Here is a 26,365-nt window from a genome sequence, read left to right on the forward strand (position 1 = left end):
TGAGATGCACTAGTATATATATATATATATATATATATATATATATATATATATATATATATATATACACTTATTACATTCTAACATATTAATATCCAAGATTTCTAACACCTTTTTTCCATGAAGAGCAGGTGTCAGTGCCTGCTTTAAACTCGATTTCCCATGATGCTCCACAGCAATCATTTACACCATTCATAGTTTGTTTGGGGGTTACATTAAATTTTCGGGTCTTATTATTAATATTATTTTAAAGCTTTAAGTTTATGATTGCATTCAGGATAAAATATTAAAATTTCTGTCGTGCGACAAGTTTTCTACTGCAATGTTAATATTACATTTATTAATAAAAGTGAAAGCTTTTTGTTTGTAAACTCCCCCCCCGGTCATGGTACAACCCAAGGTTCTCCCGGAAGCTGGCAGTGTTTACTGTTTTGTGTTTATCCTGCAGCTATGAGGTGAGAGTAGTGTTTTGTAAGACTTGTTTGAAGTTAAATCACAGAAGTTGGTGTGTGTTATAGAGTCTGAATGCTCGGATATTCGGACTGGGATTTTAAATATAAGGGTTGTTTTACAATGCAAGCTAAAATCACATTTAACACTTATTATCTTCAATATCAAAAGGCTTGACTAAATAAACTTGGTTGTTTATTGTAGCCCTGTGATAGCTCTATTTACCATGCAAAAAAAAAAAAAATGGTGATAACGTTATTTTTGGTGAATGTATGGCAATATATGTCATATTTAGCACAATTACTCGTGTCATTTAGAAAAAGTGCTTTTTTGACCACAGGTAGCTCCAAAAGGGATGCACTTAAATCATTCTTTATACCATAAAACAAATATTTGGTTCCATATCATTGGAAACATAGTTAAGTTTTAATGTTGAATGCCAGTAAGTTTTCAGACTATTTTGATCAAATTAGTATGTAATTGTGTCAAAAAAAATGTCCTCTCCGAGACAGCTAAGTTTTCAATCTAAAATAACATATCTAAAATGATTATTTTCATCCTAAAATGTGGTCAAGATATTGGGACATAAATATTAGAGACAACTAACACAAAGCTCACAGCCTTATATTTAAAAGCACTATGGAAGTAGTGGATTCTGAATTGTCAAAAAAAAGTCCTCTCCGAGAATCACTTCATTTGTTTCTCCCAGCCCTGCTTAAAGCTACACTTAATCTTCTTTATCTTATTTATCTATTTATTTTTATTCTCCTTTATTTAACCAGGGTAGTCACATTGAGGCTGTTGCCTCTTTTTCAAGTGAGCCCTGGCCAAGAAAGCAGCAATAAACTAAAACAAACAACATAAAGCAGACATGCAAACAGCAGCAAAGCATAGCAAAGATTAAGAGCAAAGACATAAAAGATTAAAACATGAAAACATGCAGGACATAATCAAAACATGCAGAACATCTAGCCCAAGAGTATTAGCTCAAAATTGAGTCCAACCCGGAACAAATTAGTAACAAGCTGAATTTTTCAGAATATGTTCAGAATACCCTTAGGAATAACATACTAAAAGTCCCCGGGAATCCACCTTGTGCTCTCTGAGAAATTCAAGATGGCGTCCAAAATGGCCGCCGATTGGAGATTTTTCAATCTCAGGGATAAAACATAATATAAATGCAATTAAAATGTTAAATTATATGTTCTCTCATATAAGCAATGCAAATTCACCATTGTCACACTGTGTTAAAATTAACCAAGATTACAAGGTCATTAATGTGGAAATTACATGGAATTTGATGGTTGACATGATTGACAGATTAGCTTAGTAGGCTACCTACATACATGAACATAATGTAAGACAACAATTAGACATCAATTTCCTTAATATTTAGTGCATCTTTAAGCTTTGATAAAATATTAAAGGGAAATTAAATTTGAGAACTCTATCTTCTAAAACTACAATGGCAAGCTGTTTCAGTACACTTCTTCAACATTCCGGCGACTTTCATGACAAAAAGGTCTGCCTCAATAAAAGCTCTTGCTTATAAACAATGAGTAGACTTAAACACTTCTCAGTGCCTCAGTTGTAATGCTTGGACCTTTGTTGTACCATCAGTGAAGTAGGGAATTTATTCAAGCTTGTTTAAGGGTGGAAAAAAAATTAATCTTTGAGTTTCCAGCGCCAGTCTTTACTACTAGCAATGCCAGTGTGTTCGGACAAAAAATGACTAAACTCAGCATGACCTTTTAAAAATGACTGAACTCAGCATGACCTTTTAACATGCCATTTTTCATTTTACACCACCAATTTACTTGAATTAATATTAATGAAAATAAGTGCTCCAACCCCTAGTAATTGTGTTTGTTGTTTTGTGAACAGAATAGGATGATATGGAGTGAACGAGTAACCAATGGATCCACACTATACACAAATATACTGTTAGAATAATGTGTACATTGTTATTATATAATGTTAATACCAGAGGTGGAAAAACCTGGGTGCAGAAAGTAAAAACCCTGCCACATTTTTGCTCCAGCCAATTCAGTGAACCAGCTGATCCTAATTACCACATCCCCTAAGCCAGGTTGATGAGCTAATTGGTGAAATCACCTGTGTTGAGAGCACAGGCAGAAGGAAAACCTAAGCAGGACTTTTACTTTGTCAATCCAGTTTTTCCACCTCTGGTTAATACACAATGTAATTAATACACACATGTTGGAATTTACTCTCCTACCCTACAAAACATATATTCCGACCTTTTAATTGCATTAATATTTTGTTTTGGGCCTGAGATATGGGCAGATCTCCATTTGGCGGCCATTTTGGACGCCATCTTGAATTTCTCAGAGAGCACAAGGGGGATTTCCGGGGACTTTTAGTATGTTATTCCTAAAGGTATTCTGAACATATTCTGAAATTTTCAGCTTGTTACTAATTTGTTCCGGGTATAACCCTATTACTCCTGGGCTAATAAGCAAGATATGCATAGCTTAGAAGAAAGGCAGGGCGTGAGCACATCATACTGGACAACACACACAACTTGATGAAACAAGCAGGACAAAAACATACCATGCAGGGCAACAAGATACACACAATAGGTTAAAAGACAGACAGGACACATAAATAACATGTTGGACAAGAGACACATAGCTTAAAATACATGCAGGTTGAGACAAGCAGGACATAAACATAGCATGCTGGACAGCAAGAGAGCAGAAATTACCATAAGAGATAGGTACACAATGAAATAAGAACACAAACAAGCACATAACAGGTAACATAAACCAAAGCTGGCATACTTACAACATGAACATAAAAGATAATGCACTGAATGTGTTCAATAGAATAGCCTTAACCTTAAAAACACTTGCATTGATATTTTAGTATGTCAGCAATGCGTAACTTAAAATCAGTCAATGGAATGAACAAATCTAGCTTTAACTGTTTCTGGAGTTCATTCCAGGTTGAGGGGGCATTGTATTGAAAGGCTAATTTTCCAAAATTGGTTCTAGGAGTTGGTATATTAAAGAGAATAATATTGTTTGATCTGAGGTTATATCTATTATTTGAGGACCAAGAAAACAGTGATAGATAGGATGGTAGCAAACCAATAACTGCCTTATAAATGAAAGTCAGCCAGTGAAGCTGCCTGCGTACTGACAGCGGGTGACAACCAGACAGGCTGTACAGGTCACAATGGTGTGTTGAATATTTAGCCCCAGTAATAAAACGTAGCGCAGAGTGATAAGTTGAATCTAGTAACCGTAGCACAGACTTTGATGCATGCGTATAATGTCACCGTAGTCTAATACAGAAACAAATGTAGATGTTACCAGTTCCTTTCTGGCTTTAAGATTAAAACATGCCTTATTTCTATAATAAAACCCTAATTTTACTTTTAGTTTCTACACTAAGCTGGTAACATGAGAATTAATAAAAGACAGCTCTTCGTCCAATAAAAATCCTAAGTATTTGTAGCTTGACACCCTCTCTATAACCTGTCCCTGAAGAGTAATTATTTGAGGCAAAGTTTGAGAATTAGTAAATAACATATATTTGGTTTTGTTTGAGTTTAGTACCAGATGTAACTTGCGTAAGTTTTCTTGTATTTTTGTGAAAGCTTCTTGGAGTTTTGCCAATGCCTCAGAAGGAGATGGGGCTGAGCAGTATAGAATGGTGTCATCTGCATATAGGTGTACATTGGCATTGTTTACATATGCACAGATGTCATTTATGTAGATGGTGAATAATAATGGACCTAAGATGGAACCTTGTGGAACACCAATTTTGATCTGAGCTCTTCCTGATGTTATACCGTCACAGGAAACACATTGATATCTGTTTGTAAAATAATCTTTAAACCAAAGTAAAGCTTTTTCGGACATCCCAATATTATAGAGAGAATGTAATAAAATACTATGATTTACTGTATCAAAAGCTTTAGAAAGATCAATAAACAACGCTGTACAAGAGTTTTTACTATCAATAACACTAATGATGTCATTGACTACTTTTACGGCTGCTGTGATGGTGCTATGTCTCTTCCTAAAGCCTGATTGAACTGGGCTAAGAATACTGTTATTAATTAAAAACTCTTTTAGTTGATCACTAATTAGAGACTCAAAGATTTTGGTTAACACTGAAAGCTTATAGCAGATTACACAAAACTACCATACACATGTCAAAAAATTACCTGAAATCTGTTCTTTAACTTGTCCTTCACTTAACTGGTACAAGAACCAGTTTGAATCAATTTGAATTTTGGACCCCTGTGACACAAACTTTGTACCCTGATTGTAAAACAACCCCTATCTTATCTGGTAGTTTTACTGGGTTATACAGTGGAGCAGCTCCAGTGTCGTCATTTTTAATGAAGTCAGTTATTACACTGTAACTCCGAAAATAAGTGGCATTTATTGTTTTGAGTAAAATATCAATCATGCCATCAAGTTGTCACATGAAGTTTCTCCCTGAATTGTTTACACTTGCTTTAGTGAATCCTAAATTTATTTATTTTTGTTTTAATATCATCATCATTTTTAATGTTTTAAGATACAGCAAAACTGTAGAACTGAGTTCAGGCCTTGGTTAAGAGACATGAGATAGAAAAACCCAGTTCTACAAAACCCCTAAAGTCCAGAAAGGTGATTAAAAGAAAATATTGTATGCACAAGATAATAACTTGTTCTCACAAAGATTTAAAAAAAAAATCAGCTTAAGGGGATTGGATCACTAATCTACCGATTGACATTTTTGGAATTGGGACGAAACCAGAGAACCAGGAGGAAACCTGCAAAGGCACAGGGAGACCGTGTGAAACTCCACACCGACAGTAAACCGAGCTCAGGATTGAGCTGGGAACTTTACATATTATGTTTGTGTTGTTATTTATCTTGTATGTCACGATACTGCCAAGTCTTAAAGCGAGACACCCTTTCGATTTCATAAAATCAGTGAAATTTAGTTTAGTTCCTTTTGAAATTTCGTCATTGTAATACGTTTTTCTGTAATATCTCTCAAAATATCAGGCCATTCTGTGGCTGGGAAGTTATTTAATTTGAAGGGATTCCTGAGCAAATAATGTGCATGAAATCGCTCGCTTCGTGTAGTCACGCAGACAGAGGAAGTCCGTGTGTGTGCGCATGCACAGGTTTATCTTTGAGCGTGCACTGATAGTTCCATCATTCTGTCGCTAAACGAACAGCTGATCACACCGAGGTGCTCGCTGAGCGCCGATATTTATTAGTTTGGTCCTGCATTTCCTTTCCTTCGTATAGAACATAAACGTCTTTTCTTCTCGCTTTCCATTACTGTAGTCAGTCTTTCACGTTTCATTCACACACTCACGTCCTCCATTTTTCTCGCCTGTTTCAAATTTGTATCCCACAATGCCTTGCGCGAATAGGGAAAGCCCACCACGGGATGCATGATGTAGTATCTTGTACTGGGTCATGGTGAAGGAGGCAAAAATAGCGGAGAATTTAGGACCATGTGGCCTTAAATTCATTAATTGTTCTATTAAATAAAACTAATGAAATTGGAAGTCTGATTTGAATTCAGTAGCTTTCGTCCACTAAACAAAAATAATTTGGGTGTCAGGGAAAATTCTTTTCATGACCTACACTTGAAAAATCTGAAAGGCAGTCTAGCTTTAATTTTTATGACGAGGCAACCAAGTTTTGGGTTCAAATATTGTGGCACTTGGAACAATTTGTGAGGTCGCCCATTTTCCCAATGGACCACTCCACCATCCAGCACTGTACTCTTGGGTCCAGCTTCTGGAAATTTTGAAAAAAAAAAAAAAGCCTCAATGAGGCTGAAGCTGTGACATTCCATGTCCCAACAGCCAGCCGCTGTGTCCGGGGATCAGGTCGTCGAGGCCCCTGCCTTCGACTGCCACCCAATCCACATTGCACCAAACCCCTACTGCTACCTCTGTGGGTGGTGAACCCACAGGAGGTCGGGCCCACGTCACCTCTTCGGGCTGAGCCCGGCCGGGCCCCATGGGCAAAGGCCCGGCCACCAAGCGCTCGCATACGAGCCCCAACCCCGGGCCTGGCTCCAGGGTGGGGCCCCGGCTGCGTCCTACCGGGCGACGTCACGGTCCTGGATTTTTTCTCCATAGGGGGTTTTTGGTGAACTGCTCTTGGTCTGGCCTGTCACCTAGGACCTGTCTGCCTTGGGAAACCCTACCAGGGGCATAATGCCCCCGACAACATAGCTCCTAGGATCATTCAAGCACACAAACCCCTCCACCACAATAAGGTGGCAGTTCTAGGAGGGTTGGTGGTGAGCCGGAAGGAATCCTGTTTGGGAACCACAGGATTTCATCTCTGCTTTTTGCGGATGATGTTGTCCTGTTGGCTTCTTCAAACCAGGACCTTCAGCATGCACTGGGGCGGTTTGCAGTCGAGTGTGAAGCGGCTGGGATGAGAATCAGCACCTCCAAGTCCGAGGCCATGGTTCTCGACCGGAAAAGGGTGGCTTGCCCTCTCCAGGTTGGTGGAGAAGTCCTGCCTCAAGTGGAGGAGTTTAAGTATCTCGGGATCTTGTTCACGAGTGAGGGAAGGATGGAGCGTGAGATCGACAGGCGGATCGGTGCAGCCTCCGCAGTGATGCGGTCGCTTTACCGGTCCGTCGTGGTGAAGAAGGAGCTGAGCCAAAAGGCGAAGCTCTCAATTTACCGGTCGATCTACGTTCCGACTCTCACCTATGGTCATGAGCTTTGGGTAATGACAGAAAGAACAAGATCGCGGATACAAGCGGCTGAAATGAGTTTCCTTCGCAGGGTGGCTGGGCGCTCCCTTAGAGATAGGGTGAGAAGCACAGTCACTCGGGAGGAGCTCGGAGTAGAGCCGCTGCTCCTCCACATCGAGAGGAACCAGCTGAGGTGGCTCGGGCATCTTTTTCGGATGCCTCCTGGACGCCTCCCTGGGGAGGTGTTCCAGGCATGTCCCCCCGGGAGGAGGCCCCGGGGAAGACCCAGGACACGCTGGAGGGACTATGTCTCTCGGCTGGCCTGGGAACGCCTCGGTGTTCTTCCCGAGGAGCTGGCCGAGGTGTCTGGGGAAAGGGAAGTTTGGGCTTCCATGCTTAGACTGCTGCCTCCGCGACCCGGTCCCGGATAAGCGGAAGAAGACGAGACGAGAGGCTGAAGCTCATACCGGCCACTGTTGTGTGTGAGTTTGAAATCTGATCAATCCTGTAGGAGGAGTAGCGATTTTCCTGAAATTGCATATGACGCCTGTGTAGCCGCATCCATGGTAGGTGGCACCACCTGGTGAGCAATTCTTGTTGGTAGATGTCTTTAGAGTCTTCAGTAGTGTTTGGTGTGACGAGTCACCCAAAATATTCAAACACCCATAAAATATTAAATATGACAGATGGCACCGCTGTCTTGACAACTTTTATACACACCAGCCTGGGGAATGTTCCATATGAGTTTGATCAAAGTCTGATCACTCCTGTAGAAGGAGTAGCGATTTTCATGAAACTGCATGTGACCTGTTTGTAGCTGCATCCATGGTAGGTGGCACCACCTGGTGAACAACTCTTGTTATATGTCTTTAGAGTCTTCTGGGTGAGTTTCAGTGAAAACGTCCCAGCAGTTTACGAAGAGTAGCATTTAATGTGACGAGTCACCCAAAAATTTCAGACACCCATAAAATCGTAAATATGACGGGTGGCGCTACCATTTTGATACCTTTTATGCACACCCGCCTGGGGAACCTTGTATATGAGTTTGACTGAAATCTGATCAATCCTGTAGGAAGAGAAGCGATTTTTGTAAATTGTGCATAGACGACGATGACAATGCATGATTGCTTAAGCTCATCCGGCCTGGCCTATGGCTGGATGAGCTAATCAAGTGTTTCCTGATTTTAAAAATGTTTTATTAAGGCTCTGATTGAGTTTAGTGTTATTTTAAAGTGCTCATGTATTTTTTTTTTTCTTCTCTGAATTGTGCACTTCAGTGGTGCTGCAGGTATCAGTGAGTTCTCCTGCAGGGAAAAAAAATCAGTGTTCATGTTAAATTTTCACAGAAGCCTTATTCATTTCAAATTAAATACTTAATCTCGTTCTCCATTTTCTTTCTTCCAGTATGCTCAGGCTCCAGAAGAGGTTGGCATCCAATGTCTTGCGCTGTGGCAAAAAGAAAGTGTGGTTGGACCCAAATGAGACCAGTGAAATTGCCAATGCAAACTCCAGTAAGCAAGTCGGATCTCGCCAAATCCAAACGCTCGGATCAGTGGATTGATCTCATCACAGCCAGTTGCTGCATGTTGTTACGGTACATCTTAACCTTCAGTCTGCGTGTTTGTTTTTTCAGGGCAGCAGATTCGTAAGCTGGTGAAGGATGGGCTGATCATTAAAAAGCCTGTAACAGTTCACTCCCATGCCCGCTGTCGCAAGAACACCCTGGCTCGAAGAAAGGGCCGCCACACGGGCATTGGTAAGCCAAGATGTTGTTAGTTACTTAAAGCTGAACAGAACTTCTGTTTATTTCAGGGCTTTGAACTGGTTCAAGGAACGAAAACGAAAACCGGGAACTTTTTCTATTTCAAATGGAACAGAAACGAAACCAGAAACTTTATTATTTTTTATGTTCCGGAACAGAAACGCTTATTAAAAATAATGGTAACCGGTTAATACCGGTTTTTATTTCGTTCCTCAAAGTTTCCATAGCCTACAAATAAAAAAGTCATTCTTCTCCTGCGCAAGTTTCTATGACCTGCTGGGGTTCACTTCCTGTGTGACGTTCACTGACTGAATGTAGAGAGCGGGAGGGTGGACTACTATCACGTCTCCACATCTTAAATAAGAGGTAAATATTATATTGCAGTCTATCGTTATTCAAAAACGTCAATTTCAAACACGATATCAATATATTTGTCCACGTTAATGAGAGGCTCGCGAACATTAAATGACGTTAACCTCTGTTAGCCTATCAATGCATACAGGGCTTTCCACTAAGGCTCATGCTAGCCAGCCATGACAAATAAGTAGCCAGCCGGGGGGGGGGTGTTAAACCCAAAATAAACTCCGACGAGTGCGCGTGCGCGCACACTACTGCCTCCGCCGAGTGCGCGCACACCGCATGTCGGGGCCGCGGATCAGCGAAGTCGGCGGGGAATTTGTGGTTATTATCGGTACAAACAGCGCGAATCACAACTTAAATGAGTGCGGTTCAGTTTGACATTGTCAGTCCGTTAGATAAACATTTAATTTTATTAAAATCGAAAATTAATATTTAGAACCTGTGGGCTACAAAAATAATAGTCATTAAAGTAGCCGGCTGGACTTAATTGTGTGCCGGCTGTATGGCCGGCAGCCGGCGCTTGTGGAAAGCCCTGTATAGGGCCTGACTAGCCTTTGGTAACACACTAAACGAATTATCTTTCATTTTTGGCACTTTTTCTGTTTGTGTAGATGGGAAGACATACTGAGAATCCAAATCGCCAACATTTGAAATAATAATTGTTTTGAATTATTTCTTGTCTTATTTAATGAAGGTTGTAATAGAATTAGCCTACATTTGGCTTAAGCTGGATGAAACAGAGACATAATTTTATAGCCATTTGTTAAACAGCTGACAGGGAACGTAATTAACCGTTCCGGGAACGAAATTTTTTTGTTCTAACCGGTTCGGGAACGTCTATTTAATGGTGGAACCCAAAACCGGAAACGTTAAAATTCCGTTTCTGTTCGGAATGAACCAATAGGAAAAAAAATTCTGGTTCAAAGCCCTGGTTTATTTATTTGTTTGTTTGTTTGTAAATGTCAACTATCACTCACTGGCCAGTTTATTAGGAACATCTGTCCACTTGCCCAGTTGTCCCGTTCTCGAATCCAGCGTTTCTCAACCTTTTTTCAGTCACGGCACCCTTCAGAAGTATGCAAATTCTCAAGGCACCCCCATATAAAATATACGCAGTCACGCTGACCGTACGCTGACCCCGGCAGTGACGTTGTGACATGGGAAAGGGGGCCGTGAGACAAATTCTGATGATGCATGAGGCGGCAATGATCTGCATTAGTGTAACTCTTGTTTTTTGGAATTTTAATTCATTTTATTTATTTCAGTGTTAGAATATCTAATTTTTTGACGGCACCCCTAACGAAGCCAGAAGGCACCCCGGTTGAGAAAGGCTGCTCTAATCAACCAGTCATGTGGCAGCAGCACAATGCAGATCCCAATCAAGAGCTTCAGTGAATGTTCACTTCAAACAGAATGAGGAAAAATGTGATCTCAAATTGTGACTTTCACTGTAGTACGGGTGTTGGTTTGAGCCAGATGGACTGGTTTGAGTATTTCAGAACCTGCTGATCTCCTGGGGTTTTCACACCCAACAGCATCTAGAGTTTACACATGGTACGAAAAACAAACATCCTGTGAGCAGAGGGTCTTGAGATTGATATAAGAGAGCAGAGTAGAATTACCAGACTGGTCCGAGTTGACAGGACGTTGATAGTAACTCAATCACTCTTTACAACCGTAATGAGCAGAAAAGCATCTCACATTACATCAAACCTTGAGGCGGATGAGCTACAACAGCAGAACCGCATCAGGTTCCATGTCTATCAACCAAGAACAAGAATACGAGGCTCTCGTCGGCACGGACTCACCCGACCTGGACAAACTGAGGACTGGACCTTGGTTTTTTTTTTTCTTTTTTCTAATCTTCAGCTACTCAGTTTGGGTGACTCTGTGCTCATGATAGCGTCAGATTCTTGTTCTTGGTTGATAGATGTGGAATCTGAGCGTACAGAGTGTACAGGTGTTCCGAATAAAGTGGCCGGTAAGTGTGGTTCCTCCATATTGATGATCCAAAACAAAATGGGAAGGTGTAGACAGTATTTGACATAAAATATAAATAAAATTCCATATTAAATACGCGTCAGATTTTGTCATTTGTTGTAGCCTTTCAGCGCTAACTTCAGAGCACAGTGCTCCATCTAGTGGTCATTAACTGCAAGTACAGGTGACATTTTATAGCACCTGTACTGTTGGGAAGCGAAAGCAGATCACCAGGTGACCATGTGGGTCAGATGCAGATGTATTTAACTACCTTAGATACAATTGGCCTTATAGTTCAGAAAAACACACACAAGTGCATTCCAGTGGATTATTAGGAATATTATTGACAATGTAAACATATTACAGTTGCTGTTGCAATTTTAAGACGGTCTCGTCTGTATTCTTGGGTTTCACGTGACGTCACGTCCGCCTCATTAGTTATTCAAAGCTTTAGCTGGTGGTCTACCAAAACTCAGTTGACAAAGCGTTTGTACGGAGAAGGTGCATTGCTGTCATGAAAAATGCCTTAGGTTGTTCGAATCGATCAAACCGTGAAACTGATAAAAGTTTCTTCAGGGTTCCCTGTGAACGAATAAAAAAGGGTGAACGAACACAGGATTTCACAAAAAGACATCGAGAAAGGTGGCTTTTGAACCTCTCAGTGAAATCGAAGGGAGTGGAGTCGAAGCATGCTCGAGTTTGCAGTCATCACTTCTCCCTCTCAGCTCTGTCCTTAGTGTTTTCCAAGTACTTTTCTTGCTACGTGTCGTTATTTTACAGTCCTTTTTTTTTTTTTAGTCACGAAGCGCTAAAGTCCTCAGCTGTTTCTTTGTTTACTCCTCACAAAGTCCATATGCATGACGGTCACGACAAAATTCTTACCCAGCCATACAGTTACAATGCTCCGTGATCACTTCTCCGTCTTGTTTAACTAAGATCCAGGTCTTTAAAGGGGTTTCTGATGATCTTTGTGAATGATTTACCCGAGAGGTAAGAGCCAACACAAGTGAGAATTAAGTGAACTGTTGTTTGTTTACACTTCAATTCGCAGCGCTTCGTTGTAAAGACGCGAACGAAAAAACAGACTTACACGGGCAAAAACAATACAGGATTCATTTGGCAGCGACTTGATACCGAGGTCCTTTACGCCACCCATTTTTTATTTTTAGGTTCACGGATTTTTTTCAACATATTTCTGATAATGTCGGTCGAAATAAAAATAAGTGTCCTTGTCTATTTTTTCTTTTTTTTCGCATGGCAAAATTTCAATGGCCCTATCATTGTATCAGATGTATTTGTTTGAATAAAATACATGTTCATATCATTCTATATAGACATAAAAAAAATCAAAATCATCAGTTCATTCTATCTGCAGGCAAGCTTGCATGCTACCAGCACAAAATAGAAATGCTACCATCACCAATACAAGAAAAAAGAAACCTACCTGACCATATTGTCCAATTTCTGTTTTCCTACATATCAATATTTATCATGAATAGTATATTTATATATTTTTTAAACGAACACCTTCAAAAAATCAGTTTCAGCATTTCTTAATCGCACAGCAAGAGATATTTTGTACCACAGATACATGTACTTGTCTGATCTCAAAAACATTGATCCACATATATCAGAGCTATTTTTCTATACACCATCAACTTATACCTGTACAAGTACCATACATATGCTCATGAGGCTATCGCTAGCCATCAGCCACTTAAAGAAAATCTTGAAAAATATAATACAAATTCGCCAAAAATATATTTTGTGGGTGCAATCAGTTAATTATTGAAATTAAGTGATCAATCTCATTAAATCAGTCTCATTAAATTTGAAAGTTAATAATTAAAATGAATCAATCCCATTGAATCGTTTACTTTGACTCATTAAAATGAATCATACCATTGAATCAGTCTCATTAAATTTGAAGGTTAATAATTAAAATGAATCAAACCCATTGAATCGTTTACTTTGACTCATTAAAATGAATCATACCATTGAATCAGTCTCATTTGAAGTGAATCATTCAGTGAATCATTTAGTGAATCGTTCAATGAATCATTTAGTGAATCATACCATTAATCCTGGATAAATTACCAAACAGCTAGATTATGGTATATTTCCAAATTATTATTGATCACTTACTACATTACATAAATCTGCAACTTTTTGAATTCTTTGCGATTGGGAACTTCAGATATTGTTCACACCAACAAGATGAATACACACAGCTTTGATAATAAATTAATTTATTATACAAAGATAAAAATAATAATCAATATATACAAGCAGTGAGGTGTGTGTGTGTGTGTGTGTGTATGTGTATATGTATATATATATATATATATATATATGTGTGTATATGTGTATGTATGTATGTGTGTGCGTTTATGTGTGGTGTGTGTGTGTGTTATGTGTGTGCGTTTATGTGTGGTGTGTGTGTGTTATGTGTGTGCGTTTATGTGTGGTGTGTGTGTGTTAGGCCTGGTGAGGCCTACTGAGCACGTGTTGCTAAAGACAAAGGAATTAGCCGTAGCTAACTAGGGTGTGTTTGTGAGTGGCCACGTGGCCTGAACAAAAAGCTAGCTTGTGGATTTCTAGCTGAGGTGTGGTTTATCAGGCCTAATGGCCTGCTGAGCACATGGTAGGCCTTGATTAGCTTTGTGTTGCTAAGCAGACAAAGGGAAGCTGTAGCTAACCCACTAGCTCATAACCATACTGAATCCACTGAAATCTTGATGAGATCAAGGTGTATAATAATGAAATTAAAATGTTAGTAAGAATAAGAGAGAGAGAAGCATGCACAGCCTGTCTATTAAAACAATTGAGATTAAAACAAAAACAGAACAATTCAATTCGACACGCTGCGTGTCTAATAGTGTAATGAATAAACCTAGGTTTAAATTCACACTTTCAATACACTGAGTGCAGAATTATTAGGCAAGTGAGTATTTTGACCACAACATCCTTTTAATGCATGTTGTCCCACTCCAAGCTGTTTAGGCTTGAAAGCCTACTACCAATTAAGTATATCAGGTGCTGTGCATCTGTGTAATGAGAGGGGGTGTGGTCTAATGACATCAACACCCTATATCAGGTGTGCATAATTATTAGGCAACCTCTTTTCCTCTGGCAAAATGGGTCAGAAGAGAGATCTGACAGACTTTGAAAAGTATAAAATTGTGAGATGTCTTGCAGACGGATGCAGCACTCTTGAAATTGCGAAGATGTTGAAACGTGATCACCGAACAATCAAGCGTTTCATTGCAAATAGTCAACAGGGTCGAAAGAAGCGTGTGGGGAAAAAAAAGGCGCAAAATAACTGCACATGATCTGCGGAAAATCAAGCGTGAAGCTAACAAGCAGCCATTAGCATCCAGTTCTGCCATATTCCAGAGTTGCAACATTCCTGGAGTGTCAAAGAGTACAAGGTGTGCAATACTGAGGGACATGGCCAAGGTAAGGAAGGCTGAAAAACGACCACCACTGAGTAAGGCACACAAGATAAAACGTCAAGACTGGGCCAAGAAATATCTTAAGACTGATTTTTCTAAGGTGCTGTGGTCTGATGAGATGAGAGTGACTCTTGATGGGCCAGATGAATGGGCCTGTGGCTGGATCAGTAATGGGCACAGAGCTCCACTCCGACTCGGACGCCAGCAAGGTGGAGGTGGAGTACTGCTATGGGCTGGTATCATCAAAGACGAGCTTGTTGGACCTTTTCGAGTTGAGGATGGACTCAAACTCAACTCCCAGACCTACTGCCAGTTCCTGGAAGAAACCTTCAAGCAGTGGTATAGGAAAAAGTCAGCATCTTTCAAGAAGAACATGATTTTCATGCAGGATAACGCTCCATCTCATGCGCCCAAATACTCCACTGCGTGGCTAGCCAGTAAAGGTCTGAAAGGTGAAAAAAATGACATGGCCCCCTTGTTCACTTGACCTAAACCCCATAGAGAACCTGTGGTCCATTATAAAACGTGAGGTCTACAAAGAGGGAAAACAGTACACCTCTCTGAACAGCGTCTGGGAGGCCGTGGTTGCTGCTGCACACAATGTTGGTCGTGAACAGATAAAGAAATTGACAAAATCTATGGATGGAAGGCTTTTGAGTGTCCTCATGAAGAAGGGTGGCTATATTGGTCACTGATTTTGTTTTTGTTTTGTGTTTGAATGTCAGATATGTTTATTTGCAAATCTGGAGTTGTCATATCAGTGTACCTGGTGAAAATAAATAAGTGAAATGGCTACACATTTGGTTTTTATTAAGTTGCCTAATAATTCTGCACAGTGAAAGTTACCTGAACACATACATATTCTCCTAAAATGGCCAAAACTAAAAACACCCCACTCTAACTTCCATACATATTCAGCTTTGATATTTGAGTCTTTTTGTTTGATTGAGAACATAGTTGTTGTTCAATAATAAAACTAATCCTCAAAAATACAACTTGCCTAATAATTCTGCACTCCGTGTAAAGCAACTTCCTAAAACTAGCTTAATTATTATGCCCAAATATATTTTGCCTCTAGCAAAGTTCTGAGAGGATGTTCGCCGTTGCAGAGCTTCGCTGTTCATGAAGCACGTGAGTCGATTCCGTGAGTCAATTCCATGGACAGAAAACTTCTCTTGATCCGATGCGTCGTTCGTGATGAAAGGAAAGTCTCTGATTAATGTGCACAGAACTTCAATCAGGAGGAATTCTGGTCGCTCCTAATTACAAATTAAAACTGTGTTTGAGCTACAGTCGTGACGTCACTTCTAATACGAATAAACCGGTTGTAACTCAGGTTGAGTTTAAAGATTGCGCGACTCTAGAGTTTACCTTGGCCAAGGGTAAGAAATCGCGCTGAATGATGGATCTTGCAAGAAAGAGGTGTTTTCGGGTTTGAGACCATCTCTTTTGTGCGTCTAGATTCCTTGGAATCCGGACACGAGAGACAAAGAGCGGAGCTTCCGCCTGGACTTATGCGCGCATGGTGGACTGACGTAGATGATCCCGCCCACGTGTGACGTAGGTCACGCGGAAGAGGACTGGGAGTTGTAGTTCTTAGACACAGAATGGCGGCATGATACCTACAATTTCTTCTTTTGATTTACTGTAATGTGGCTAATCAATTTGAAATCCTAGTGCTAGCGTGGCATTCCCAATGACAATTCTTAAGAATGCGCAAATCCTAAGTAGGCACACAACACGTGTGTGTGTGTGTGTGTGTGTGTGTGTGTGTGTGTGTGTAATATATAAGTATTCCAGTACTTACTTCTCTGAAGGTGTGTGGTCATATGACCATTGAGCTCTCATTAGCACATCGAGGGCTGATACCTTCGTGATACTCGGTTTGATAGGACTCTCTCCGGCACCTTCCTCTTCTAATTCTACAGTCAGATACCTGCAGCCAAAATCTCAAACTAACGTTACTGCAGGCATGTTCAGCACGGCCCTGGTTGAATCGCTACCTTCTCTCTGTGAACCAAAGATCGTTTTGATCTTTTCATTGTTTATCTTCAACACTTGAGAGACGAAATCGCCCACGTTTTGGTCGGTGAGACAATGAAAACATTTTTGTTTACCACATTATGCTTGCATAGAGTTGAGTCGATGGCTCAGAAGCCATGCTGTCAGCATCAGCCACGAGGTTTATACTGTCGTAAAGCGGTCGTAAATCACCCCGTAGAATTTACAACATTCGAATCTAACATTCAAGTGAATATGCAATGTCGTAAACAGTTTTGTTTTCTGACTTGGCTGCAGTGGATATATACAACACACATCGTTTGTATTTACGATTTTTCCTTTTTACTTGTGACAAATAGGATCTAGTACTGGGGATACAATGCTGTTACAAGAAAAATATGTGACCCCCAAATTTTGTCATTTCTTTTTGTACGTTTCGGCGGTTCAAATAAAAACACGCAGACTTTTTATTTTTTCAGCGGTAGTATTTAACTGCCGTCGGCGGATCTGTGATCCGAAAAATCTAAACTGAGTCACCTTACCCAGCCACATGCAAAAAAAAAAAAGAGTTGTAAGCCTCCATACTCTTCCATGCTTCCATCTGTTGTGTGGTGTAGAAGGACGTCTGCAACACCAGATAGTTCGAGATGTCGGGGAACTCGACTGAAGGGTAGTTTTCGAGATCCTTCTTTCCCAGACTGTAGGGGTCGATTCCATTGCACATAGCGATCTTCTGAATAGATCTAAAATGAGCAGTGGCTTCTAGATTACAAGCGTACTCTGATAAGTTATCGCTAGTTTTTGCACTACGGCAGCTGTTTTGGTTTGCTCGACCACCAGCTAAGAAACGTCACGTGATTGAAACCCAAGAATTGTATCTCTTTGTCTGACAATGCATATTTCTATATGATTTGATGTGGAATGAACAGGTAAGAGGAAGGGCACAGCAAACGCTCGCATGCCAGAGAAGCTGTGCTGGATGAGACGGATGCGGGTTCTGCGCAGGTTGCTCACACGCTACCGAGACGGCAAGAAGATTGACAGACACATGTGAGTCATGGCTTTTGCTTACCTTTCTATTTTTGTGATTAACTACAATAATCTACATTTACACTACCGTTCAAAAGTTTGGGGTCACTTTGAAATGTCCTTATTTTTGAAAGAAAAGCACTGTTCTTTTCAATGAAGATCACTTTAAACTAATCCGAAATACACTCTATACATTGCTAATGTGGTAAATGACTATTCTAGCTGCAAATGTCTGGTTTTTGGTGCAATATCTCCATAGGTGTATAGAGGCCCATTTCCAGCAACTCTCACTCCAGTGTTCTAATGGTACAATGTGTTTGCTCATTGCCTCAGAAGGCTAATGGATGATTAGAAAACCCTTGTACAATCATGTTAGCACAGCTGAAAACAGTTGAGCTCTTTAGAGAAGCTATAAAACTGACCTTCCTTTGAGCAGATTGAGTTTCTGGAGCATCGCATTTGTGGGGTCGATTAAATGCTCAAAATGGCCAGAAAAATGTCTTGACTATATTTTCTATTCATTTTACAACTTATGGTGGTAAATAAAAGTGTGACTTTTCATGGAAGACACAAAATTGTCTGGGTGACCCCAAACTTTTGAACGGTAGTGTAAAAATATAGATTCATAGAAGCAAGAATTAAAACACAAACTGAGTGAGAACATTTTTAGAGTTTATTGTAGTTAAGTTAAAATCGAGCTGAGGGGTTTGTTTTTTTATTCAGAAGGCAATGCATGTTCACGTACGCCGATGAGACATAACATTAAAAACACTGACAGGTGAAGTGGATAACGTTGAGTGTCTTATTACAATGGCACACGTTGACGGGTGGGATATATTAGGCAGCAAGAGAACAGTCAGTTTTTGAAGTTGATATGTTGGAAGCAGGAAAAATGGGCAAGTGTAAGTGAACGACTTTGACAAGGGACAAATTGTGATGGCGAGATGACTGCGACTGAGCATCTCCAAAATGGCACATCTTGTAGGGGGTTCCCGGTATGCAGCGGCTAGTACCGAACAAAAGCGGTCCAAGGAAGGACAAGGTCATGGGTGTCGAAGGCTCATTGGTTCGCATAGGGCACGAAGGCTAGTCCATATGGTCCAATCTCACAGAAGAGTTAAGCCTCGGTCACAACCGAGGCTTACATACGTGCTCCTATGGCCGGTCTACGTGCAAAAAATGCAAGAAACGCACGGAGGGTGCGCGTGAAACGCATGGAGGGTGCGCGTGTGACGTGCTGATTTTCGAGCCGTAGACTGGCCGCAGACCGGCCGCAGAGGTTCTTTGTCATGTCAAACAAACTCTACGGGCGCTTACAGTTTTTTTCAGGTTGCAAGACAAACTTACGGCCAACGTACGTCTTTCTCCACAAACAAAAAAACCACAGCGATTTGGGAAACGCCAAAAATTGCACGGCCGAAAAATCGTACGTCTGGTTGTGACCTAGGCTTTACTGTAGCACAAACTGCGGAAAAAGGTACTGCTGACACCTTTCTGTTTAACTTTTTCCGCAGTTTGTGCTACAGTTTCTAAATGTTCACATTACTTAAAGCTTTTCCTAATATATCCAAAACCTTAACCATACCTTTGGCTACGGTTGTAGTACTTGAGACTGGTCTCAGGACCACTTTTTGAAGGTCTTGGGCTCATCTCGGAATCGACCGCATTTTTACTCGGTCTTGTCTCGGTCTCAGACATAGAGACATGGGATTTTATTTCAAGTCCAGTCAAGACCACAGCTGTAGGGATTTCACTAAACTGCCTGTGCATTGTCTGATTTATTTCTTAACATCGTTACTGTGATTTGGATGTAAAATTTCCTGCTTCAAATGCAACCAGTAACGTGACTCGTTCCTAATTTGAAATTTTTCTTCCTGTTAAAGGAGAACTGAAGTCATTTTTAAACTTGCTTTATTTCTTAATTAACGTGTTATTCAATTACGTTTTGGGTTTTAGTAACCTTATATCGTGACTTGTATTGGCAACTAATTCCAGTTAAATATACTGTAAAACTTATCGGCCTATTTGGTTTTTAGCCATGTTGAATTTAGTTCGTTTGGTCCACGGCAGGCGTCGCTTATCTGCGCGATCTTCACGAGACTTGTGCGAGACTTCGAAGCGTGAAGTGTCAGCCAGGTGTCAGTGCTGTCATTTTGAAAACTGTTTTCCAAACGAAATATTGCACAAAAATGAGTTTAAATGATGATTACTGCCTACTTTTTTCAAACTTTCCTGATTGCTATCAAAACAAAGAGAATTTCCAGCTTGATTCCGTCAGCATTCGAAAGAGGGCGCGCGCGTCTTTTGACAATGTTGGCAGATGTTGGTCACTTTGATTTCTGCTGTACGTTTTACTTCCATCCTACTATGTCTCACACAGGTCTCAGCGAATCTCGTGTACGGCCATCGCTTTGACATATGGACTGATATATTACAGAGCATATTTCATATACTCATAACTTGCCATAGCAGTGACATAAAAGCGATCAAAAATTTCATCTCATTATCTCTAGCCGCTTTATCCTTCTACAGGGTCGCAGGCAAGCTGGAGCCTATCCCAGCTGACTACGGGCGAAAGGCGGGGTACACCCTGGACAAGTCGCCAGGTCATCACAGGGCTGACACATAGACACAGACAACCATTCACACTCACATTCACACCTACGGTCAATTTAGAGTCACCAGTTAACCTAACCTGCATGTCTTTGGACTGTGGGGGAAACCGGAGCACCCGGAGGAAACCCACGCGGACACGGGGAGAACATGCAAACTCCACACAGAAAGGCCCTCACCGGCCACAGGGCTCGAACCCGGACCTTCTTGCTGTGAGGTGACAGCGCTAACCACTACACCACTGTGCCACCCCCCTTGCAACGCTTCTCGTGATGAAATTATTTGGATATGACACCATATTCGATGGCAAGTTTTGACTCAAACTGTTATCCACTTGGGAATTAGAGAGCTCTGTGTGTGTGTGTGTGTGTGTGTGTGTGTGTGTGTGTGTGTGTGTGTGTGTGTGTGTGTGTGTGTTTTCCCGCTCCCCCTGGGAACCCCAGACACCAGAGCAACAAATTGCTCAACAGGTAAGAGTAATTCTGGTTACTAGGCAGAAATGAACAAAGCAGGTACATTTCAAAATTTCTAAAGGAATTTATTATTATTATTATTATTATTATTATTATTACAGTTAATAATCTACAGTTTGTGTTGTTTTTGAGAATGTCTGTCCATATCAGGGATTGACAAATTATGCCAAACTATTTATTATGTAGCATTTTATGTCGGAACATTTAATTATTCCTGCCATTAGATGGCAGACAAAACACAAGAGTAGTTCGTTTTCAAGACAAATCAGTGTGTTGGAGAAAGTTGTTCATGATCCCATTTCCCCTGTTACACAAACTGTTCATGGCGGAATTCTTCCACTTTTATTCCGCCTCGTGTTCTGTATAAAGTCAAGTCAAATCAACTTTATTGTCAAATATGCTATACATGCTCAACATATAGCACAGATAAAATTTCAGTCCTCTCTGACCCACGGTGCAAACAGGCAATGCAATAAATAAAAATAGAATAATTGAAAAAACAAACAATATAAACAGTATAAACACTCTAGATAGGAACTAGACATAGACTAAACACTCAGACAAACAATATAAACAGTATAAATACTAGATAAGAACTAGGCAAAGACTAAACACTCAGACAAACAATATAAACAGTATAAACACTCTAGATATGAACTAGATGTAGACTAAACACTCATATATATATATATATATATATATATATATATATATATATATATATATATATATATACATACACACACACACACACACACACACACATATATATAAATTGGTTCAAATAAACAAACAGTCAAGGGCACTATGAAACATGAAATAAGCAGAATAAACAAACTAGCAGCTGTTAAGATGAGGTAGTGCGGAATAGTGCAAATGAGCGAGGTAAAGTGAGATGTGCGGTCCCTGAGTTCAGTGTGTTAATGAACGATGACGTGTGTGTGTGTGTGTTGGGGGGGACTGTGAGGGTGACATGTCAGATGCTGACGGGGGGGTGCGAGCAGAATCTGTGGCAGAGGGGGGAGGAAGGGCAGAACAGGGAGGGAGTTGAGCCTCCTGACCGCCTGGTGAAAGAAACTGTTCTTGAGCCTGCTGGTTTTGGCCCGGAGACTCCGCAGTCTCCTCCCCGACGGCAGCAGGCTGAAGAGGCTGTGAGATGGGTGGGTGGGGTCACCTGCAATCCTGATGGCTTTGCGGGTGAGGCGGGAGTTATAAATATCCATTAGAGAAGGGAGAGAGACACCAATGATCCTCTCAGCTGCTCTCACTATGCGCTGCAGAGTCTTGCAGCAGGACACAGTGCAGGTGCCGTACCACACGGTGATGCAGCTGGTCAGGATGTTCTTGATGGTGCCTCTGTAGAAAGTGTGCATGATGGGGGCCGGGGCTCTTGCTCTCCTCAGTTTGTGGAGGAAGTACAGACGCTGTTGGGCTTTTTTGGCCAGTGATGCGGTGTTGTTGCTCCAGGACAGGTCTTCAGAGATGTGCACACCCAGAAACTTGGTGCTGCTCACCCTCTCCACTGCAGCACCGTCGATAGATAGTGGAGCATGCCGGGTGTGCTCTCTCCTGAAGTCCACAGCAATCTCCTTCGTCTTCTCCACGTTCAGACGGAGATTGTTGTCCTTGCACCACATGGCCAAGCAGCTCACCTCACTCCTGTAGATTGTCTCATCGCCATTGTTGATGAGACCCACCACAGTCGTGTCATCCGCAAACTTAATGAAGAGATTTGAGCTGGATGTTGGTGTGCAGTCGTGGGTCAGCAGAGTGAAGAGGAGGGGCTTAGCACACATCCTTGGGGGGCCCCCGTGTTCAGTGTGATGGTGCTGGAGGAGTTGCTGCCAACCTGTACAGTCTGTGGTCTCCCCGTCAGGAAGTCCAGCAGCCAGTTGCACAGGGAGGTGTTGAGTCCCAGCTGGTCCAGTTTATGAATGAGCTGTTGAGGAATGATTGTGTTGAATGCTGAGCTAAAGTCTATGAACAGCATTCTGACTAAAACATCCGAATGTGCAATGGGGGTCTGTGTCGTTCCGGCTCACTGGTAATAACAGAACCAGAATCGACATCTGTGTAAAAGGGACAGTCAGAATGGCGCGGTGATGTTTCTGACATTTGCCATTCTTCTTTCTGTGACCAGCACGAATTCAGACATCTCCATTTACGCTGTCAAAGGTCTGCACACCTTTCTGCCTCAAACCGCTTTTTACTTCTCTTCACTTTCTCCTCCAACATAATTCTGATCGCACAAACATGTTCCTCTCCTCTCACGAGTCTCTCCTCTTCCTTCTTACCTTTCATTCTGATTCTCTCTCTCTCTCTCTCTCTCTCTCTCTCTCTCTCTCTCTCTCTCTCTCTCTCAAAAGTCTTGGGCACATGTAAAGAAATGCTGTCGACCAAAAATGGCTTAAAAACTAATGAAATGAAATGTTTCAACATTAAAAAAAATACTATAAACAGTCAGCCATAATAAATGAAACAAAGTCAATATTTGGTGTGAGACTAAATTCCCTTTGCTTTAAAGGGGAACTGAAGTCATTGTTAAACTTGCTTTATTTCTTAATTAACGTGTTATTCAATTCCGTTTTCGGTTTTAGTAACCTTATATCGTGACTCGTATTGGCAACTAATTGCAATTAAATATTATACTTATTGGCCTATTCGGTTTTTAGCCGTGTTGAATTTAGTTCGTATGGTCCACGGCAGGCGTCGCTTATCCGCGCGATCTTCATTAGACTTGTGCGAGACTTCGAAACGTGAAGTGTCAGCCAGGTGTCAGTGCCGCCATTTTGAAAACTGTTTTTCAAACGAAATATTGCACAAAAATGAATTTAAATGACAATTACTGCCTACTTTTTTCAAACTTTCCTGACTGCTATCAAAACAAACAGAACTTCCAGCTTGAGTACATCAGCATTCGAAAGAGGGCGCGCGCGTCTTTTGACAACGTCGGCAGATGTCGGTCACTTTGATTTCCGCTGTACGTTTTATTTCCGTCCTACAATGTCTCGCACAGGTCTCAACGCATCTCGTTTACGGCCATTGCTTTGACATATGGACTGATATATTACAGAGCATATTTCAAACACTCATAACTTGCCATAGCAGTGACAAAATAGCGATCAAAAATGCATTCCTATATTTAATAAAATGAGAGAAATAGAATTTTGATAATAAAAAAATTTGCCTTCAGTTCTCCTTTAAAAAAATAGTAGTCTGAGGTACAGTGAGTGCAGTTTTATGTGGAAATGAGCTGTAGGTTTTACTGAGTATCTTACAGAACCAGCCACAGTTCTTCTGGACACTTTGACTGTTACACTCGCTTCTTCATTTTGCACCAAAACCCAGCAGCCTTCATTATGTTTTCTTTTTTAATCTGAAAAGTGCTCTCTTATGGAATATGCTGCTCAGATACAAACATTTTTTTTCCCTGTAACATTTAATTTTGTGCTGGAAAACGAACGTTTGGACTCTAAAATGTTTTTGGACTGACTCCAAAGTCATAAAATAGAAATCTATAACAAAGTTTGTAAGAAAAACAAAAACCGGTGCCTAAGTCTTTTGTACAGAACTGTTTGTGATATTATAATGTGTGCTGTTACTTCCCTTAAATGTCAATAATTCAATGGAAGTGATTACTGTACATGTTGCATATGATGCCCAGCAACATTCCTTGTGTCTGAAGAGTGGAATAAAATGTACAGTACTCAGTGAACAAAAGCACCTGAACACTCAGTTCACCTGCCACTGTTTTTAAAGCAGCACCGGTATTCCCGGGTTATTCATATTTCCGATGTGTGTTTTTGTCACCCTAGATGCCGTCACTCTCTTGCAGTGTGTCATCGCCTCTGGTTGCACAACACACGCTAACACGACTTAATGCCAGCTTTGTTTGGATCCGTGTAAATCACTAAAGCTGGAATATTGAAGGGCCTTATTTATGAAATCGAGTCATACATAAGCTGATAGTTATAAGCCATGTGTGACGAGATTGAGTGGAATAACTGTTTTATTCTATCCACCTTTACTGGACTTTGAGAAACCTAGCATTTTTATTTTTTTTGCAAATTTCTCATCTCATCATCTCTAGCCGCTTTATCCTGTTCTACAGGGTCGCAGGCAAGCTGGAGCCTATCCCAGCTGACTACGGGCGAAAGGCGGGGTACACCCTGGACAAGTCGCCAGGTCATCACAGGGCTGACACAGAGACACAGACAACCATTCACACTCACATTCACACCTACGGTCAATTTAGAGTCACCAGTTAACCTAACCTGCATGTCTTTGGACTGTGGGGGGAAACCGGAGCACCCGGAGGAAACCCACGCGGACACGGGGAGAACATGCAAACTCCACACAGAAAGGCCCTTACTGTTTACATTATTATTTTTTTATGTTAAAACATTTCATTTCAATATTTTTTTATCCATTTTTGGTCTATGGCATTTGTCTAAGATTTTTGCACAGCACTGTATTTCAATAAATTGAATAATCTCTTCTGGATTTATTCTGGATCATGTTTGCAAAGTGTACTGCTTGTTGTTGTACGTAAAACCTTTTCGCATACTTCGTGTTGCTGGGTAATTTGAGACTGCAATATTACGGGAAGTATGACAACAAGGAAGCTGATTGTTTTTCTTGGCAACAGAAAGCAAAGGAATGTATTTATCACAATGTCATGAATGCACTTTTTTGTTTCAGATGATTAGAATGTGATGAAACAGTCTGTCTTGTCTTGTGCTTGTTGACTTAAGAATAATGTTCCTTATGGAATTTATTTTCAGCTAATGCAATGATTCTGAATATTTTTCTAACCTGCTTTGCTCCCAGTGAGACTATAATATGTGGACACTCCTGTCTGTGTAATCCTCCTCTCAGGTACCACATCCTGTATTTAAAGGTAAAGGGAAACGTGTTCAAGAACAAGCGGCTCCTGATGGAACATGTTCACAAGCTCAAAGCCGACCTGGCTCGCAAGAAACTCCTGGCGTAAGTGTGAATTACAGCCACTTCCTGTGGCGCAAGGAACAAGCGTCCAGTGTGGAAAATTAAGTTTGAAGTTTAACATGTTGTCAGGGAAAGTATAACATGATAATAGCGTCTTGCAAAAGTATTCATTCCTCTTTTGTGTTTGTCCTGAGTTGTCGCATTACAAGCTGGAATTAAAATGGATATTTGGACTGTTAGCACAATTTGGTTTACACAACATGCCAACCACTTTAAAGGTGAATTTTTTTTTTTTTAAATTGTGACACAAACAATAATTAAGATGAAAAAACAGAAATCTGGACAGTGCATAGGTTTTCACCCCCTTTCGTATGAAACTCCTAAATAAGAGCTGGTCCAACCAGTTCATTTCATAAGTCACATAATTAGTTGATTAAGATCCACCTGTGTTCAATCAGTGTCACATGATCTCTGTATAAATCAACCTGTTCTGGAAGGACCCTGACTCTGCAACACTACTAAACAAGCAACATGAAAACCAACGAGCCTCCAAACAGGTCAGAGACAAAGTTGTGGAGAAGTATAGATCAGGG

General features: G+C 40.8%; 1 protein-coding gene across 1 annotated transcript in view; it reads left to right on the forward strand.

Annotated features, from left to right (window-relative positions):
* Positions 1–405: 405 nt before the first annotated feature.
* Positions 406–26,365, forward strand: part of LOC132868774 (large ribosomal subunit protein eL19-like) — a 28,957-nt gene continuing 2,997 nt past the window's right edge. The window contains exons 1-5 of the mRNA XM_060901944.1: positions 406–455; positions 8,557–8,663; positions 8,786–8,908; positions 17,640–17,760; positions 25,704–25,814. Of these exons, the coding sequence (XP_060757927.1) occupies positions 451–455; positions 8,557–8,663; positions 8,786–8,908; positions 17,640–17,760; positions 25,704–25,814 (467 nt within the window). The 5' untranslated portion in view covers positions 406–450. The remainder of the gene's footprint in view (positions 456–8,556; positions 8,664–8,785; positions 8,909–17,639; positions 17,761–25,703; positions 25,815–26,365) is intronic.

The sequence above is a fragment of the Neoarius graeffei genome, chromosome 20, assembly GCF_027579695.1.
Source record: "Neoarius graeffei isolate fNeoGra1 chromosome 20, fNeoGra1.pri, whole genome shotgun sequence".
Lineage (NCBI taxonomy): Eukaryota > Metazoa > Chordata > Actinopteri > Siluriformes > Ariidae > Neoarius > Neoarius graeffei.